Source organism: Colossoma macropomum, unplaced genomic scaffold, assembly GCF_904425465.1.
Source record: "Colossoma macropomum unplaced genomic scaffold, Colossoma_macropomum, whole genome shotgun sequence".
Lineage (NCBI taxonomy): Eukaryota > Metazoa > Chordata > Actinopteri > Characiformes > Serrasalmidae > Colossoma > Colossoma macropomum.
The window spans coordinates 1,750,070-1,769,685 of NW_023494802.1; the positions used below are offsets into that span (position 1 = coordinate 1,750,070).

A 19,616-nucleotide genomic window follows, 5' to 3' on the forward strand; every position below is an offset into this window, starting at 1 on the left:
CTTGAAGGACTGTTACTGTACAATAACTCTTTGTCTGGAATTTCCACCACATCCACTATGTGCTGGTGCTGTAACTATTAAATATACATGACTTTAAATACTATTTATTATTTGTGGGTGACTGTTGTATGTACAGTGAGACGCTACAGCACCGTGTTGTAAGAAATATTGAATAAAGCCACTTTTCAGTGAAATGTTATTCCTCTTTTAGACGTCAAGTCCATTAGCCATTCACCTAAAAGGTTTATGTATGTAACGTAAACATTTATTCAAACCAGCAAACATAGGAGAAATGATGCATACAGAAATACACAATCAACCTGCTTTATATTCATAAATATGAGCACACACAACACAAGTTTGTCCTAAATAGATGTAAATAAAGCAGACTTGTTAAAACCATAATGAAACACAAATGAGGTAAAGCTCCAATACGTAAATTAAAATGCAAATGCGATTTTAAAAGACTAACTATATGACGATGCTTGAAACTCTGCTGTTTCTTAGATGTGGAGAAACAGTGCCATCTGTAGATTAATTTCTGCGTAACAGTTTTGGTCAGTTCAGTAGCACAGTTTGTTCACAATTGTGTAAAGGGTTGTATAAATGACTGCTCATTTATTGTGGAACCTGATCAATTGGAACCACGGGAGTGTTACAATACTATAAAAAACCCAATGGAAGCAATTCTATTCTCCCTGTATTATGAGGGGAATTTGTTCATGAAATTTGTAAAACTACACTAAACTACAGATAACATGGAGTATAGATATGACTTTTTATACATAAGATATTACTGAGTTATAGAAAAGTGGTCATTCTTAAACAGAAATAGAAACAGGGACAAAAGTTTTTGTTCTTAGTACTCAAAAATACAGGGTTCAGGTGATGTTTTCATGGACATTCCCTACTTGTTTACAAAATAAATTACTAATATTGTAAATAAATTAGGAACCAACAGACTATTGTCAATAAATAAGGGGTCACTATGTGGTTGCAAAAAGCCCCACACAATATCTTAAATCTGACCAACTGATTTGAGCGAAAGTCATTACTATGCAGAACTGAGCTGAGATGAGATTAAATCTTACTCTCAGCGACGTCCCTCACTGCTGTAGCACTGCTGGGCTTCAGCCGAACTCCTGTCTTACCACAGAACGTGTTCTGAAAGTCCTAAAGTAGAAGAGGCATTTTAATACAGTATCTATATAGAACCATGAACACTCAAAGAACGCTTTGCATGATTAAATGGTTCTTTGCATCTTGAAAGGGTTCTCTTCAGATTTTGGAGAATATGTTTTATATGGTTCTACATAGAACCTTGAAGAGGGTTCTTCTATTCTTACAGGCTTGACATCATAACAATAGAAGAACCCTTTTTGGTACTATATAGAATGCTTTTCAAAAAGGTTCTATACAGAACCATCTACAGCACACTCTCCTTTAACCCTTTAAGCAGACAAAGGGTTCTTTAAGTGTTCATGGTTCTATAAAGAACTTAACAGCTATCCTTGAACAGCTGTCATTTTAAAGAGTGTACAATGATCTACACTGTACTTGCACTAATTGGTTATCTGCCATATAAGTGCACTTTGTAGGTGTACAATTCTAGACTGTAGCCAACAATTCATCAGCCCCCATCCACCCCCTTCAGCAATAAAAATGGACCACCATATGACCACCGCTGACTAGACATTATCTGGGTAGTTGACCATTTCATCACAAAGTCCATCAGGAGCAGTGTTGCTGGAGTTTTTACCCTCCTCAATATGAGTTGTAGGTTTAAAATAGTCCGCTAACCAACAATATCCAGCTAATAGTGGATCTGTGGTCAGAAAATCACCACTGATCAGGGGTCGGCAACATGAGGCTCTCTTACTGCCCTGTTGTGGCTCCACAGCAGAATTCGATTTGTAGGTAAAAATAAAATAATCCTTCTTTGCAGTAAAATAAAGCTCTGCTGATCATTCTGACACAGTTAAAACAATAAATGGTCTTAAACGCTGGACCTAATCTATAACTGCTAATTCACCCTTTAACCCTGAAGATTGGCGCGCAGACTGCTGGTCACCACAGCAACGCAGACAACAATCTCGCATAGCTAGCAGCTAATGAATCGACAAAGAGAGAGATTTAAGACGAACATCGATAATTTGGAGACCATTTGTGTTTATAATCACCCCAGTTTCAAACACTAAAATGTCGCAAGGGGAAGTCAGCTTCTCATTCACCAGCTCATTTGAATTTTCCTGCTCCATCTCAGAAGGTGCAGCAGTTACATTCTGGCACCTCAGGCACCATTTAAGGTGGAACGGGACAATTTAAACAAGAAGCTGGCGAATGAGAAGCTACCTTCAGCCTTGTAAAAGAACAAACATTGAGAGACATTTTACAAGCAACTATTCTACTTTTGTGGAAACATTTCTGCCAGAGATGCAAGAAAAAGCAGCTATAGCTGAGCTAAAGCTTAAAAAGGAGCAAAGTAAGTCTGCATTTTTGTTTATATTACATTTTTAGCCTGTACTAGTACATACTGAGACATATTTACAGTCAAGATGGTAAAAGATGACATAAAATGTTGCAGCTCCCAAGGTGGATTAGTTTTTGTGGAAAGGATAAAATGGCTCTTCTTAACAATTGGGTTGCCGACCTCAACGCTAGATGATGGCTAATACAAACAGAGTATCAACAAACGAGCTGCAGTCTCTAACTGTAATCCAGCAAGATGGAGCTTACTAAAAAGCGGTTTCTGATAAAGTGGCCAGTGGTTTACTATACTATAACAATGTGCAATCCTAAGGCAAGTTTAATGTATGAAATGAAACAAAGATAACGAATAATTTTAGATAACAACCTAAAATAACAGAGATCAACAGACCAGATATTATTTGTCTCATGTAAGTTCTGCACCTGTTTGAGGGAGTCTCCATGGAGCTCTCTGATATATTTGAGAAAGGCTGTAGTCCACTGCAGGGTCGTGGCTTTGTCGGTTTCAGCAGTGCAGAAGGGCACCAACAGATTCAGCTCATCACAGCACAGGCGGATTCTTCTCCTGCAGATCAACGCACGTTCAATATTTAGTACAGTACATACAAATGGTGAGTAAATATACCGGAGAGATAAACAATTTCGTTCAAGAGGTCGAGAGGTAATTTTCTGTTCGAGGAATCTGTGAAAATTCTACCAACTTATAAACATTTCTGCAAAATTTAGTGGATATGATGTACAGAAATGCTCTGTCAGAACAGTGGTGGTGATAGGAACCAGGTGCCACATTTTATGCATCTAAAAGCTCCCTCACAGAAAGTTATTACATCACATGGTTATGAATATGCTGCCCAGTGTCTGGGACACTGTTTTAGGATAGTTCTGAGAGGGCTGTGGCCTAAAATATAGCTTTGAAAATGTATTGCTGGTGAAAGGGTCCATGCAGTGCGCTGCGGGGCAAAATAATCCCGGAAGGATTTTTTTTTCTTTAGATTTATCACTGTTTCACCATCACCATCATTAACATTATATATAAGTTGTAAGCATACAGTCTGCATAATGCTAATCTAAGCTTCCATTACTTATCGATATTAGAAAAAACAAACAAATGTGTCTTGGCTGATCGACTGCATTCAAGGAGAATTTTTTGCAATGTCAAACTATCACTAACACATAATGAGACAATTTTCAGTATTTCTTTTTTGGCTGCTTTTCTTCTAACAAACAAAGAAAACCTAAAAAACAGCTACATTGGAATCTGGAAATTTCTGACTATTTATTTTCAGAGATAAACAGGATCTTTAGAGGTTGGATCATGGAATAAATTTGGAATAAAACAGCAGTGGGTGATCAATCTGAATCAAATCCCGCTCCAATACACTACCTGCGGTCTCTTTCCTTGCTGTTGTGTCTCTCCCTTTGTTGTTTGATCTCTAGAGGAGGTCCTGCTCTTTTACTATGCTGACAGCCTGGCACCACACAGCCTTCCTTCCAGTTTCCTGGACCGTGGATGATATTGGGGGCTTGTACCTGCAGAGCCCTGGGTACACACTTCCTGGAACGCTTAGCTGGAGGATCAGATTTCTCCTCTGCTTCACCTTTTTCACAACAGAGGGATAAAAAATTTATACCACTTCATTACTCCCTGGTGGGAACTGTCTACAGCAGTATATGTACAATTTAAGACAACACAGGTGAGCAAGAAAAGAGAAAAAGAGAAATTCCAACATACTGTACCGTGCAAAGCTCAGAGACCCTTAATTTATTTCATTTTTATTCAGCCATTACACACAAGTTTTAAAAATGTAAAGAGATATTTTAGAGATTAAATATAAGATAATCCACTTGCATAATGAAGGAGAAAGGAAAGAAAAGGAAAAACCAGGAATTTTCAAAAAACGATTAGAAGCTACAGAATAAATGAGACTCCTAACAACCACCTGGAACCACCAGTTCAAAAGCCTGCATCTCTGATGGTATGGAGTTGCATTAGTGCCTATGGCGTGGGTTGCTTACACATCTGGAAAGGCACTATCAATCCTGAACAGTAAATAGCGGTAGAACAACACTTTCCCAACTTTTTTGAGATGTGTTGCTGCCATCGAGTTCTAAATGAGTTAATACTTTTCACGAAATGGTAAAATGTCTCACTTTCAACATCTGATATGTGCTCTATGTTCTAAAGTGAATAAAACGTGTCTATGAGATTTGCACATCATTGCATTCTGTTTTTATTCACAATTATTTACATTTTCCAACTTTTTTGGAACTGGGGTTGTAAAAATAACACCTACGTTCCAGTTTGATGCCCCTTTGTTCCTCAGCTTCGTCGGCATGGATGATGTATGGAGCCCTCAACAAAACTTCAGTCGTTTTGTCTGGTCTGTAACTGAAGGTGAAGTTCTTGGGAAGGATTACCTCAGGATGTTTGCTGCCCTCCAACAGATGACTAAGACCCTGAGATGTAATGAAAGTTAATCACAAGCCAGAAATAGTGATAAAAACACATCTACACATTCAAGGTTTAAATCTCTATCTCTAGAATCTCTAACCAAATGATTTGATTCCATTACAGTTCTTATAAAAAACATTCAACGCATCAACACATTGCAAATTTCACAATTTAATTAAATGATTTTGGTACAATTCAGAATTTCTTCTGAAAATACAGCAAGTACACAAATGTGACTGGGGGAACTATTTTACACAGTACTTGAATGTAGACAGTTTTATTTTGCTTTTGATATTTACACTTGAAAACGACCTCAATTCAATTTGAAAAATAATATTAATTAAATAAATATATTATTATAAATTTCTTACACTGTCATTAGAACAGCCATTCATTTATATCAGCTCTTTGTAATTCTCCAGAAATTACACTTTTATAAGAATTTACACTCACATAAAGACATTAATCCAAAGGGGGAGTAGCACTTTATTCTCTATTTAGTTGTGCCGAGTTCCTACCACTAGCTAGGTCTCCCAAAATCGTATGATCAAACAAAAGAAAACATTCAATTGGTCTGCACTGAACAACATAGGTGTGAAAGTTCCCTTAGACAGCTGCCACACTTGAGAGCAATCGATACCTTTTTACTCTCCTACATAAATACAGTTATAAATTCAGTCATTCTTGAATACCTGAACATGAGTATTCAAGAAAGTCCCAGGAAAGGTACACTCTACTGCAGCCATCTTATCTGTCTTGGGCCAGTTTTCCGACTGGGAAACCAGTGCGATGCCTTGCGCATCCGTAGAATGATGAAGCATCGACAAAAATCTGAAAAACGCAAGAAGAATATGTGTTGACTCAGACACAAATCACGTTAAAGACAGAACCTTTTCTCATTATGCTAAACATCTTCCCATAAGACAATTAAAAAAAACACAATCAGATGGAAGGACAAAGAAGACTTTGTTTAAGTCTCTTCTGCTACTCAGACATTTCTCCTCAGAAAAACAGCACAATAATCCCATGTGTCTCCACTTGAGTTTCTCAGACATATACTGATATAAACATACTATTTATAAAAGCTTATTCCACCCTAGATTTTGTTATGACAACCACAGTTTGTTAAAATAAGCCTCTCTAAACATTTATGTAAGTATTTATCAGTTGTCATGAGAGGCTTATGTATGCTTATGAATGCTGCCCTGAACTGAAATGTTACCAGAATCTCAGCCATTTCTCATCTAAGACTAAGAGCCCCTTCTCAGTTTTCAAGCTATGAATAACTGTTTTTATCTGGGCCAGAGGTCTCTCATCTATCTAATGCTATTTCTCTTGAGAATCACCAATAAGCTGTCTGAGCCATAAAAGAGTTTTCCTCTGGGTTTTGTTTATAAAGCGATAGTATTGGCTGAGATGTAAACAGAGTCATGTATACAACACAAATATACTACTACTACCACTATTAATACTTCTACTAGCACTACACTACTACTACTACTACTACTAATAATAATAATAATAATATTAGATTTAAATTACCAAGCACTTTTCATACCAGTGGCAGCTCAAAGTGTTTTACAGACAGGTGATAATGTTTTACAGTAATAGACAAGACAACGACAGATGAAGTTAAAAAGAAATACCAAAGAGACACAGAGTTTTAATTAAACACTGTTTACAAGATAAACTTAGTTTTAAGTTTTAAAATGTTTCTTAAATGTGTGAACTCCAATAGAATTCTAATAGAAGGTGGAATGGAGTTCCACAGTTTAGAAGCATAATAACTGAAAGACGCCTCTTCACGTTTTCTGTATTTTACAGAAGCTGTTTGCAGAAGGCCAGTATCTGCAGATCTAAGATCACATGCTGGAACACACAGACATTCTGTGAGGTGCTACAGAGGTGCTTTAATGTCATTTAGAGCCTTAAAAACTAGAAGCAGAATTTTAAAATCCATTCTGAGCGATACAGGTAGCCAGTGCAGTTCTTTCAAAACAGGGGTGATATGATCTTTTTTTGTTTGTCTTTGTTATATGGCCATTTTATTTACAATGCTGTCACGCCTCCCTCTGGCGCGGCTGAAACTACAGCCAACGTGGCCACCTTAGACTACAGTTCACAGAACCCCTCGCTTCATCACATGACTCAGGACTCTAACCGATCCACCTATCAACGCTCTGCATTACCGGACTTATAATCACACACACATCTGTTTTTCTCTGTATATAGTCTGCTTGGTTGTAATGCGAAGTATCATCTCCCTGTTGAGCGCACTGAGCGTTCTTCCGATGTCTGTTATCTCCTGTTTGTGTATGACCTGTATCTCGTTTATGACCTTGATTTTTGCCTTGCCCCTTTGCTCAGTTTTAGATTGCTGTTTTTTTTTTTTATTTTTTGCTTCTGTTTTTTGACTGTGATTGTGGATCAACCCTTTGGCATTAAAGTTCTTAACTCAAGCCTTGTCTCCAAGTGTCTGGTTCAGTCTACCATCTTTACAAATGCAAAACACCAAGTAAACCTACATGTGCCTTCTGAATTTTTGTATGTTATGTTGATGATAGTAAAACAGCAACAAATCAAAAAAAAAAGTTCTCTTCACAGCTGGACACAAGCCTAACATCACTATGCGCAATGCCAAGCATCGACTGGAGTGGTGTAAAGCACTGCCACTGGACTCTGGAACAGTGGAAACGTGCTCTGGAGTGATGAATCACGCTTTACTATCTAGCAGTCTGATGGACAAATCTGGGTTTAACAGATGCCAGTAGAACGTGACCTACCGAACTGCATAGTGCCAACAGTAAAGTTTGGCTGAGGAGGGATAATGAGCTGGGGCTGTTTTTAACGTTCTGGGATAGGCCCCTTGGCTCCAGTGAAGGGCAATATTATTATTAAATATTGCTATTATTATTTAAGACATTTTAGACAATTTTGGCTATGTTCTTACAGCAGGTAAAAGTGGCCCAAATCCAATCTGCTTTCCTTCATGTGACTATGTTATCTGTGTGTCAGTGTGAACAGCAAAAAACACACTGAATCTGACATTTTCAATTCCGATTTGAGACGCTTTCATATGTGGTACTAAAATCCGATACATATCCGATATGGGGCAATGCGAACAGCCGGATCAGAATGGGAACAAATTCCCACAGACACACTCCAAAATCTTGTGGAAAGCCTTCCCAGAAGAGTGGAGGCTGTTACAGCCGTAAAAGAGAGCCAACGCCATATTAATGACCAGGATTTTAGAATGAGATGTCCAACGAGCTCATATAGGTGTCCACATATTTTTTGGCAGTAAAGATGTACTTTAACCAGTATAAAAATACAGAGAGAACATACGTATTCAGAACTGCCGCCTGTGATTCCTGCTGTCTGTTTTTGTCGCCAGGGCTGCAATTGAACCTCTTCTCCAGGCACACACGTGCAGGTGGGTTGGGTCTGAGATGTTGAGGTACTGCTCTGCGGTCAGAAGAGTCCACACTGCGATCCTTGGCATATTTCACCTTTGCTAGCACAGAGTTTGGCACCTCCACACAGCACGTTGGTGTCTTTTCCCCCTCAGTGACGATGCTACCCTGATCGCTGCACAGAATCATTTTAATTTCCTGAACGTCCTCTGTTTCTAAATGGTTAGAGTTAGAAAAGGTGTACGGCTCATCTGTATATAATGTGGACGATGCGACGGGCTGGCACACGGCTGGGGTAGATGAGGGTGAGCAGGCTGTGCTGTTACTTTCACTCTTGGGGTGGCTAGTAAGGCTGCACTCAGTGTAACTTGGCTGATTTAATGCCTCCTGTGAAAATAAATTATATTGTTACATAATGTCAGTACACAGAGTTGCCAATTTATTAAGCACAACTGTTTTGTAACTACACTCTTGACATAATATTGTGATAATTTTAATTTTTATTATGGTTTATCAAGATATTACAATACTGTATTTAGAAGAACAACTACATAGTACATAGTGCATACATGTAGTGTTCTCAATGTCATTTTTACAAGCAACAGCGTGTTGCTAGTTACTTTGGCTCAAACCAATAATACCCTAAAACAGCTGCACAAACATCAAATAAAGTTTATGAGAATACAAAATGACAGCATAGCGAGAGCTTGTTAAACCAGCACTACTCTGCATGTGTACAAAAAAATCTCTGGTGAAAATGCAACTTGTTTTGTGGATATTGAAATACTGTAATTTCAGTCATTTGTTCATTTGACTCAAAGGCCTCTTTTCCACTGCAGTGCTGAAGGTCAGGTTTGATTCTGGCTAACGGTTAGCTAAGAGTGCCGAAAAAATGAGCTGAGCCTGGTTTTAAGCGTTCCATATCAAACTGTGTTTCACAAAAGCTTTACTGACACAAATTTAGAAGACAATGACTCAAATTTGAGGACGTGAAGTGAAGTGGCTGACATTAGAAGAACAGAAAGCCGAAAGCAAACCTTTTCTCTGGTATCTAAAGCTCGAGCCCCCTAGCTAAGTTAATGCTACCCATGTCCCCTCTCCTAGCTAACTTAGCTTAGCTAAAAAAGATCCAAACACCCCAGTGCAGTGTAGTTGTCAGACTTTGCTTAGTAAGATGACAGTGTAATGTTACTGGTAATTGTCAGTACAGATCTCATAGCGTTTGAGGTTGTGACAGTGACAGTTACTGGTAATGGTAACATGACAACAGGACACTATTATAACTTATGAAAGCATATGACATTTTCAATGACATGTTTATGCCATGGTTTTGCCAATGTTATGTAGCAGAGCTAAAGTGTTACCACACCTTGTAATAAACTGGCAAGTGTATAATCCAAAATATACACAGAATATACTGCAATATAATTTCAAAACATTACTTTTCTGCATGGGCTGATTTCCACCAGCTCCTCCTGCCCTACAGTCTGCGCCTCCATGTGGGCATGAAGGATGTGCTGAAGGTGAGAGTACTCCACCTCGGTCATTTCCGTCAGGTTAAACTCAGAGCTCACAGTTGGGCCTTGATCACACCCGTTCTGACTCACAACGACGCTGACCGGATCAGATAAGAACTGGCCCACAGCAGGTGCTACATGTAGAGTCTTGTGTGCAACTGAAGTGGTCATTCTTAAACAGAGCAGAGAAAACTGGTAGCAAAACACTACAGTCAGAAAACTGAGAGCTAACTAGCTGCCTAAAACACCGTTAGCAAGTATTGTCAAGTATCTCTAATTGCAAATACAATTGTCTTCAAATAATTAACTAAGAAAGGTCCCTAAACAGTTCCTACCTTTGAGGACTCAAGGAAAAATCTTTAATCGGTACAGAACCTTTAAATAATGCAAAAGATTCTCACACTAGAACTACTTAAAGCGCTTATAACTCAGGAAATAACATTTTGCTCACTTTTTGATGTAAAAGAGTTTGTGGTATTTAAACACTCCCCAGTCCATACAGTCAATAAATATAAACAAAGTCACTGTTTTTGTGATGTCACAGAAACCAACTCAGTTTACCTCCACCCACGCATGCTTAAGTTATAAGGAGAGCTTCAGTCAATCAAAACAGATTTACATATATAAGTCTTAAAAGGTAGATTAGTGTGAAATGCACCACTTTGGAGAAAATGACAGAGCCAGAATTGTTCACAGTGGTGGTGATAGGAACCAGATGTCCAGCTCTAAAAGCTCCCTCACAGAAAGCAATTACATGAAAAGGCTATGAATACACTGCCTGATGTCTGAGACATTGTGTTACAATCTCTTTGAATAGGTTTTGGCCTAAAAAGTATTTTTAAAATACATTAAATGGTGGCGAGGGCATTGTGAAACAAAACAGCCCCCCCCAAAATTATTTTTTTTCTGATTTACCACTTTTTTATCATCATCAACATTACATATAAAAACTTAGACGACACCTGCAGGTTCACTGATCGTTCTGGATATTAAATCAAAGGCTGTGAAGACATATATCCCACTAACACTGAGACATATTGAGGCATATCCCAAGACACAGATTCCTGTTATCACCATTGCAAAGAAAATCAGAATTGACTATTTGAGTTGACTAAGTTTCTATATAGTGCACCATTTCTCAACAAACCACTCTGAACTCCTCTTTAGAGTTCACTTAATGAGCATGTTTGCTACATGGCATGTACTGATTTTAAAATAGTTAATAAGCAATCATTTATGGTATTTCTTTTTTAAGATTTATTTTTATTTAGTGGGTGAGTACTCAAAGTATTCTCCTAAAATGTAAGAAGTAACTGTATTCTGCCTTTACAAAAATGCAACTTGGACTAAATTCCTGTGTTCTGAACACATATTCCCAATACTTGTATTTTGTTACATCCCAACCCTGAGTGGGGTCCGGTGCAGGACGTATTGAATGTTTCGTGAGCACAGTTTGTGCTTACAGCGGCTGGCATTGTTTAAGCTGGTAATTAAACAAACTCACATTACTCAAACTCATAATCTTCCATGTGTTACACTCGCCCCATCAAAATCATCACACCAATTACAGTGAAAAAACACGGAGCCGATAAAGTCAAAGAGTCGACTCCTAGCATTTCGACTCTTAGAGTCATTGGTCAAGAGTCGACTCCGACTCCCAGACGTATTGGAGCTGCAGAATCGATTCTTTTGGAACCGACTCCCAATCACTAAGCTAGTTTTCCCGCTCTACGTTTTGAAGACATTCTAAAGTGCTTAACGTGAAAAAGTGCTTAATGTGTTACATATTTTTGCTCATAAATACTGTCTACGGACAAAAACATGATTCTATAATTTGAAGAGAAGCGTACGGCTTTGAGATAAGCGTTATAAACTGTTATAGCTTAATGTAACCGCTTTTTGTGTCCTCGAAATATAACGTAAGATTAGCTAACCGGCTAACGAATCCCGTCAGCGTCAGAAATTTAGTCAGAAACGCTTTATAACATAACCTTAGTCGGTTCGTCACTTTTCTCTGATATTTAAAATTTACTCACCAATTCGTACATTTTACAACAATATCTGGAATGTTTTTTAAAACCAACTTTGACTACCTACAAGGTTAAAGTCGGCTTCCTATTCGCCAGCTTCTGGTTCGAATTGTCCGGTCCCACCTTAAATGGTGCACGAGTTCCATTCCGCCTCAGGCGCCAGAACGGAACTGCTGTACCATTTAAGGTGGAACGGGGAAATTCTAACAAAAAAGCTGTAGAATAAGCTTCGAGGCTAAAGTCGTGGTTAACCGGCTAGCTAACATCGCAAAATATTTAAGACTAAGAGGACACCTTACGTTAACTCAGACATAAATTGCTCTCAGAAAAGAACATAACTACCTGAGAAAGCGTATCTGGAAGAAAACGTTCCTCAGACAATGGAGAAAATCGCCGCTCCTCTCACTGGATCTGGGTTGCCAGATCTGTCTACCAAATTCACCCTGTGAATTTAATGGTGTGTGTTTACATATTTACATATATTTCCACAGAAAGAATATGTATTTCAATTTTTTTTTCAGTTCCACAGTATGAAAATTTCACAAGTTCACAAATCCAAAATTGCTTGGAGTAAAATCTCTTTACAATAGCTAAAAGTACATTTTTGCCCCCTCCTGTACAGTTACTATATATATACACATTTTTTTAAACTGTCTAAATAAAACATCCCAAGTTATGTCCATCATCCGTAGGGCCACTTTTTCCAGCCCAGGGTTATTTAAAATAGCCTTGGGGTATGGCAAGCCTCAATAGAGTCCATCAATAATGGTTTGTTCTGAGCTGTAATGCTGGCATGGAATCATTTACAAAGACACCCAGTTATGGCTGTTTTGATCTTGATCCAATTTCAGTCCACAACCAAATCCATACAGTACACTTACGGAAACTAAGGTCAAAGGTACAAATGTGTTTTTAATGCACCACTTTTGTGATGCATTACATACACCCACCAATTCAGCCCACAGTGATTTAGTTCCGCCCATTCATGCTTAAGTTATAAGGAGTGTTTCAGCTGGACTGCTTTTTAAAAAGGCAGAGCAGCCAATCAGTACAGAGTCCATTTACATATATCTGCCTTAAAGGCACCGTAATAAAAGCCGACTAATACCAAGGCTAAAGATGGTCATGTAAAAATGCAAAAAATGTGCATCAACCCACACAGACACCACAAGTGGACCTCAGGAGATAAATATATGTAATACAGGAAAATGTAAGATATGGCACCCAGATTTTAATTCAGCAAAGGTTAATATGTGAAAGGAAAAGAGCAAAGACAAGTTTTATCATTTCATTATTTAATGATGAAATCTCTACTAGATTTGTTCCCTTCAACTGAGATTAACAGCTTATCACTATGGCTTGTAAGGCATCTGTAGAAAACATCTTATAAAACATGTATGAACTCAAATGTACACCAGAATTTACAACTCTCGGGAACATCATTCAGCTTCAAAGTGAAAGATACATCTAAAAATAACTCAGCAAGAACAAACCAGTGTTTTTTCCCCCCAAAGAGAATGTAATTGTTTGACGTTGCCACATACAAAAATGTCTTCACTATGAAAACGTTAAAACACTTAATACATATTTGACCTGGCAAAGCAGTGCTGTCAAACTACATTTTTTAGACTGATAAGAAAAAAAACCTCCAAAGCTTTTCAAACCTTTATCACTGAAAACATTTTCTTAAAAAAATAAGTGAAATACAGGAACCATTAAAGTGACATATTGCCAACACTTCATTCATATACTTATTGAGAAAATGGTCTTGCTTGCACATATTGACCTTTCATTTGAAGCCTCAGTTAATTTGTATTGTTTTCCTTCTTCCATAGTTTTACTGTCTTAAATAAGCAGAATTTCGGCTCCTTAACTACAATCAGTTTCAAGCGATCATGTCTCAGTTTAAATTGGGATCCGTGATCTAGGCCCCCCTCCATCAATTAAGCTTTTTGATCGTTATCTGTGTTCCTCTGTGTGTTTTTGTCCCTCACTGTTTCACAAACACCCTCTCTGCGTTCTCTATTTCTCTGCCTTCTTGCTGCTCTATTTCTGCCCTCTCTTTTTCTCGTCCTCCTTCGCCATGACTTTCCAGCTTTTACAGGACTACTGTCCTGACTACTGCTGTCTTCCTCTTCGTTTCCAAGCTCTTCTCTTTGTCTCACCTGAATGAGACCCTTAGAAGTTTCTCTTTGCAGACGGCTGGAATTATCATCACAGTGGCCAGGTTTTGGCCCTGCACTATGCGCTCTGGTAGGAGGACCTTGTGGTCGGTTGTGTTCTTGGTAAGGCCTCTGCATCCTAGGGTTGGGCAACCTAATTGGGCCACCAGGGGGTGTCGGGAGCAAAGGGCCCGACAGCCGCAAAGGGCGAATATCTGGCTCTTTTGGCGGACCATCAAACCGAACCTGTGGTGGCAGGCTTTGAATCTCACCTGCTGTTGGCCCTTGTGGTCTTTGTAAATGTGTTAAGGTTGGGGAAATCTTTCTTGGAAAACGGGATGAATATGGCCTGTCCTCCAACTCTTTGTTCCAGAGTGCAGGCATTCGCTGGCCATGAAAACGTGGAGACGGAGCCCTTTGACCCCTGAAATTCTGAAGTGAGTGAAAGCGTGGGCCTTTCATTTGAACATCGCTTTCAGGGTTTCCAACACTCTCACAGATATTAGACTTTGCAAAATGTGGTTTGCCCAAATCCTTGTGTACTCCTTGTTCTCCAGACTCACTGAACTGCTGAGGTGCTCTCATGCCTGATTCCATTTCTGGAAATTGAGGTTCTTCAGACTGGTTGTTTGGAAGGCTCCCAGGTTGCGCTCGACTCCGACCTCGCATGCAAGATCTTGGTTCTAGCGAATTTGAAAAACTTTCATTGGCAGAATTCTGGTAATGACTGTTTGATTCATCTGAATGCTGAGGTGGAGCAGACCTTCTTGTCTCATTAGTATGTTGCTGTAAAAAACCTCTGTTGTCAATTTCTTCTTCATCAAACGGATGGGTTGAAGTGCCATCTCTAGAACCATGAAAACCTGGTGGCCGTGAGTCTCTGTGGTCAAACTGTTGCGGTGGAGCATGCCCTCTAAAGTCTGATTCAGAATCACATGTTTCTCTGTCAAATTGTTGAGGTGCACCATGCTGTCTGGAGTCAGGGTGAGGTGGTCCTCTGACGTTAAATGGGCCTCTTGGTTTTTCATGATTTGGCTGGAATGGACCATTGGGTCCATCCATAACATGCTGAGAACGACACAGCCCTGGTCTTGGACCAGGGCCAGAAAATGAGCCCCTCGGCCCAAAATTCCGAGGTCCATTCCCAGGTCCTGGGAATTGGCCCTTAAATCCAAAGTTCTGAGGTGAATTGTCCTCTGGGTTTGAGCCTCTTGGTCTAAAGGTTTGAGGCTCAGATCCCTCAGTGATTCCTGGTCCAGAAGATGGGCCCCTTGGTCCATAGTTTGGAGATGGTCCAGCATCATCAAATGTCCTTACTCTTGGATACATACCCCTTGGACCAAAGTTTGGACCAGGTCCACAGTTCTCAAACCCCTGAGGGTGAGGAGCTCTGGGCATCCTAGGCCTCACAACTACTGTAGGACATCTTGGCATCATCAGTGAGGGTGGTCCTCTTGGACCAGGATTCCTTTGCTGTGGGCTTCTCCATGCATCACCAGGTACTCGTAGTCGAAATTGATCTCTAGGATAGAAGTTTCTGGGTATGTCAGGGTCACACTTTGGTAGATTACCTCTCATCATTGAGTGAGCCCCTTGTGGTTCATGAATGTGCAACTGTTCGTCCTCATCCACTGAAAAACTGCCTTGCTGATTCTGGGATGGCGTCTTGGGTGGCTTTTTGAAATCTCTCTGTTCAACTGCAGGTCCATGGAAATCATTTTTTTGTACGCGAGGCAGCCTGTGTGGTAGACCTCGCTGGTGGCCTGACTCCATCTCCTCAACAGGAAAATTACCTGAATATCTCTCTCTATTTGAATCATCAGTTTCATCTGCATAATTTTGACCGTCAGAGAAGTTATGGCAAGCCTGATCTAGTGTAAAGTCTCTTCTTTGTATCTGAGGTGGCCTCTGGGGGGTGTTCCTCTCTTTCAATTGGTTGACTGCATCTTGTGCAAAATTATGCCTTTGCATTAACGGTAAATTTTTATTATGATCTATCTGGCGAGTCTCATCCTGTGGAAAGTTATTTCTGTGGCCAAGAGATGGATGCATTCCAGATTCATCTCTGTTAAAACACTGATCAGGGTCACTATTTGAAAAATGTCCGCTCTGCATTTTATGATGTCCAGACAATGATTTTCTGGAATAAGGTTTATCATAATCTGAGGATTCTTCCCTTTGTATTTGAAGTGTCTTTTGAGGCAGTTGCCTTCTGTGATCAGCCTCATGGCCAGAAGAATGGTCCCTTTGCAAATGTAGTGAGCTAAATGACTGTTCTTCTCTCTGACAACCGAAAGCAGTCTCATCATGTACAATGTTACTTCTCTGATCTTGGATGTTGTGGACCTGTTCATCCTTACTTTGCAGCATTAAGGAGTGCTCAGATCGAGGCTGGTTTCTGTAATGGAACTGATCTGACTCATCCTCTGGGAAATCATCTCTGCGCAATCGATTTTTCCCAAAGGGATGAGGAGCTTCATTTTCATTACACTGGTCAGGTTCAACTTGTGACACATCACCACTCTGAAAAGACAGTGACTCTGCCTGAGAAGTTAAGAAAGTACTTTTGTCCATCTGTGGAGGCAATTCTGAAGGATGCTTCTGATCAAAGTTATCTTTCTGTACATCCAGCTTATCTCTGTTTTGATACCTTGCTTTAAAATCTTTATCTGGATGGTCCCTTTGCGCTAAGAGAGACCCTGATGCAGGTTTATTTTCATTACTTTGAGAAAACTTGTAATTTTGAGAAAACGTAGCACCAGGTGGGTCAGACGATTGCCACCTTAAGGGCTGAGCATTTTCAGTTTTTGTAAAACCTTCCTTTGGCACTTCTGACAGGTTCTGTTCTCCATCCTCAGAAGCCTCATTTTGTGATGCATCACCCTGACTTTTAGGTGGCCCAGATGCTGTCTGGTTTATACTTTGTGTCTGTTGTACTGATTCAGCTCTCTGCCTTGACGGTGACTGGTCTCTCTGACAGGATTTGTCATTTTTAGGTTGTACAGATTTTCCACTTCGAGATGAGTGTGACCTTGTTGAGTGCCTATCTCTCCTACTTCTATGTCTTGATGTACTTCTATGATGGTGCCGATCTCTCTGCCTTGAGGACACTCTCTCTTCTCTGTTACTACGACTGCGACTTCGTCTTGAAGAATGCTCCGGAGAATGTCTATCTTTTCTACGGTATCTGTCAGCCTCATCTCTAGAGACACGGGAAGATCTTTCCTCATGACGTGACCTGCGGTCATGTCTCGATTGTCTTTTAGGTGATCCGTTATCCCATTTCGATGTACGACTTTGTCTTGATTTGCCAGAAACCTTAGAGTGTGAATGCGAGTGTTGACGGTTCTCATTACCAGATGATGAATACATACCTTCTTCCAGTTCAGATGCACTTAAATGTGTATGGGTTTGCAAAATCACTGCAGAATGCAAATCTTTTGCATTAACATTGGTAGAAACTTTCTTCATCTGTGTTCATTTTGTCAGCTAATGTTAATGATGGCATATCTATTTTTTTCTTTACAACGTCTAACATCAGCTCTTGCTCAGGCTTGGACAAATCTGGCATCACTGAACTGTTTGAAGGTACCAGAAAGGTTGCTTGAGTCAATGCTTGCTTTCTTACACAAATTTCCTTTAAAGAACTTTCTTTGTCATTATGAACCGTTGTTAAATTGTCACTAATAGCATCCTGCCTTACATTTTTGCACTGCCTTGGATCTCTACTTGGATTAATTAATGGAACAACTGAAGTCTTTTCTGCGGCATCCTCTGGTTCCCTGCCAAAACGTGGAGGTGGTGACATGAGAGCATCAGAGACAGAAAAATGGGCCATAGAAACGCCAACTGCTGCCCTCTGTAGACGCAATGCTTCCTCTTGCTCCTCTAGCTGACGCTTCTGTTCCTCTATCTGTCTGTTCAACTCCTCCAGCATCTTCTGCTGCTCAGACAATGACACGGTTGAAGCTGATCCATATTGAGAGGTGGAGGGTTTATTATCTGCAAGGTAGGTCTGCATCTCTTCAAAAACTGTTTCATCTTCTGGATCATAGGCTACGTCATCATTTACAGCAGAGGTGTTCACTGATGGTAAAGTCTCAGAAGATTTTGTAGCAACTGAGGTGACAGCATCAACCTTGTTTCCTAAATTATATTCTTCCTCTGGGTCATAGGGTCTATCGTTGTCATCAACCTCACATACAGCAGTAATAGGATTAGGTGTTGACATTTCTATGAGGCTTGAGGTAGTGATGCTTTGATATCCAATTCCTTGATCATACTCTTCCTCAGGGTCATAAGGTCTATCATTATCATCTAACTCCATCTTCTCTATTATTGTATTCTTTGGAGTCTGCTGGTACTGCTGAACAATTGGGTCAAAAGTCGGAGAGGACACTGAAAGTTCTTTGACTTCTGAAGGACTTGGCTCACAGGTATTCACAGTGTCTTGTTTCCTTTTGCCAAATAATGTATTAAGAATGGTTTGAAGAGGTGTAGTGCTGGAAGAAGTGCCTGCTTCAGAGGATGGTGGAAGATCAGAAGAGGTGGTCTTGGTAGTGCAGGCACTAACAGAGGTCGGAGGATTTACCCCAGAAAGAATATTAGAAAGCACAGATGGGCCAGACAAAGAGCTTGAAAAGGAGGTGGCTGAATCTGGTGATCGAGTATCTGGTGGAGATCCAGGAGGAGTAGTGCTGATTGGTATATCTGGATCATAAGGGTCACTCATATCTGTTGTAGCTTCAGGAACTGCAGGTTTGATAGTAGGGGTCACCCCCTGCGAATCCAATGGCATCTGGATTCTTGGTCTTTTTTCATCAATTTCTTGTGTCTGCGTCCCAAGACGCTTTAATTTCTGACAAATTGCCAGCCCAATTAGAACATTAGGGTGTTGCTCTTCAAGGCCTAACAGAAGAATTGGGAAAGAAGGATCAAAATCAGCACAAAGTCAGTTAAAAAATAAATAAATAATTTTGTGTCACTGTAACATCTTTAAATTAGTTACCTGGGCCTTCCAGTGGCAGCAGTACAGAGGGGATGGACTCTTTTGCACAGAGAGGAATGAGATAAAGGTCTTTGATACTGTTGCAAATATTTGAAACTACCCCAAATCGTCTGCGACTGTTGAAATATGAAAATAAGGACACATAGGCAACCTCTTCTTCATCAGTTGCTGGATGAAAGCGGATCAAGGACATCTCCTGGAGAAAAGTGAGAATACAAATAAACCAATTTATGAGAGAGCATGAAGACATTTATGACTTTATCAGACTTTTATACTATCAAGAAACTTATCATAGCAAGACATTTTATGAGTGGGTTGATGGGTGTACCTTTGTTACAGATGTCTTTACTTTGTCAACATATTCCCAGACTGTCTGCGGTAATATCCGACCGCCAATGTGGATGGTATCTGGCAAATCCTTGACAGAGGAAACAAGTTGCTATTTAATATATAGAGATTATTTTCACCAAATTGATAAAGGCTGGTGGGTAAGCCAAATAAGGATTTTTTTATTGCACTGCAAAATACAGTTGGCCTTAACTCCTCT

The 19,616-nt window shown here is 39.8% G+C and overlaps 2 protein-coding genes across 6 annotated transcripts in view; both read right to left on the reverse strand.

Moving 5' to 3' along the window:
• Nucleotides 1–1,080: 1,080 nt before the first annotated feature.
• Nucleotides 1,081–10,040, reverse strand: LOC118822620 (transcription factor-like 5 protein). The gene is made up of 7 exons (XM_036591795.1): nucleotides 9,790–10,040; nucleotides 8,285–8,719; nucleotides 5,632–5,770; nucleotides 4,776–4,944; nucleotides 3,872–4,079; nucleotides 2,911–3,052; nucleotides 1,081–1,173 (listed from the first exon to the last, which is right to left on the reverse strand). Exons 1-7 carry the CDS (start codon nucleotides 10,038–10,040, stop codon nucleotides 1,081–1,083), a joined length of 1,437 nt encoding a protein of 478 aa, XP_036447688.1.
• Nucleotides 10,041–17,315: 7,275 nt separating this feature from the next.
• Nucleotides 17,316–19,616, reverse strand: part of si:ch73-181d5.4 (death-inducer obliterator 1) — a 32,145-nt gene continuing 29,844 nt past the window's right edge. For all 5 annotated transcript variants that reach the window (XM_036591790.1, XM_036591793.1, XM_036591789.1 and 2 more), the window contains 3 exons: nucleotides 19,398–19,487; nucleotides 19,070–19,265; nucleotides 17,316–18,969 (listed from right to left, as the gene is read on the reverse strand). In XM_036591790.1, coding sequence (XP_036447683.1) covers nucleotides 17,507–18,969; nucleotides 19,070–19,265; nucleotides 19,398–19,487 — 1,749 coding nt within the window. In that variant the 3' untranslated portion in view covers nucleotides 17,316–17,506. The remainder of the gene's footprint in view (nucleotides 18,970–19,069; nucleotides 19,266–19,397; nucleotides 19,488–19,616) is intronic.

Bases quoted from the DNA above. Each gene is read 5' to 3' on its own strand.
- LOC118822620 (XM_036591795.1), bottom strand. From the start codon at position 10,040: ATGACCACTTCAGTTGCACACAAGACTCTACATGTAGCACCTGCTGTG. The intron at 4,945-5,631 runs GTATTCAAGAAT...ATTACATCTCAG, and splicing joins TCTTGAATACTCATGTTCAG to GGTCTTAGTCATCTGTTGGA. The intron at 4,080-4,775 runs GTTATTTTTACA...AAAAAGGTGAAG, and splicing joins CATCAAACTGGAACGTAGGT to CAGAGGAGAAATCTGATCCT.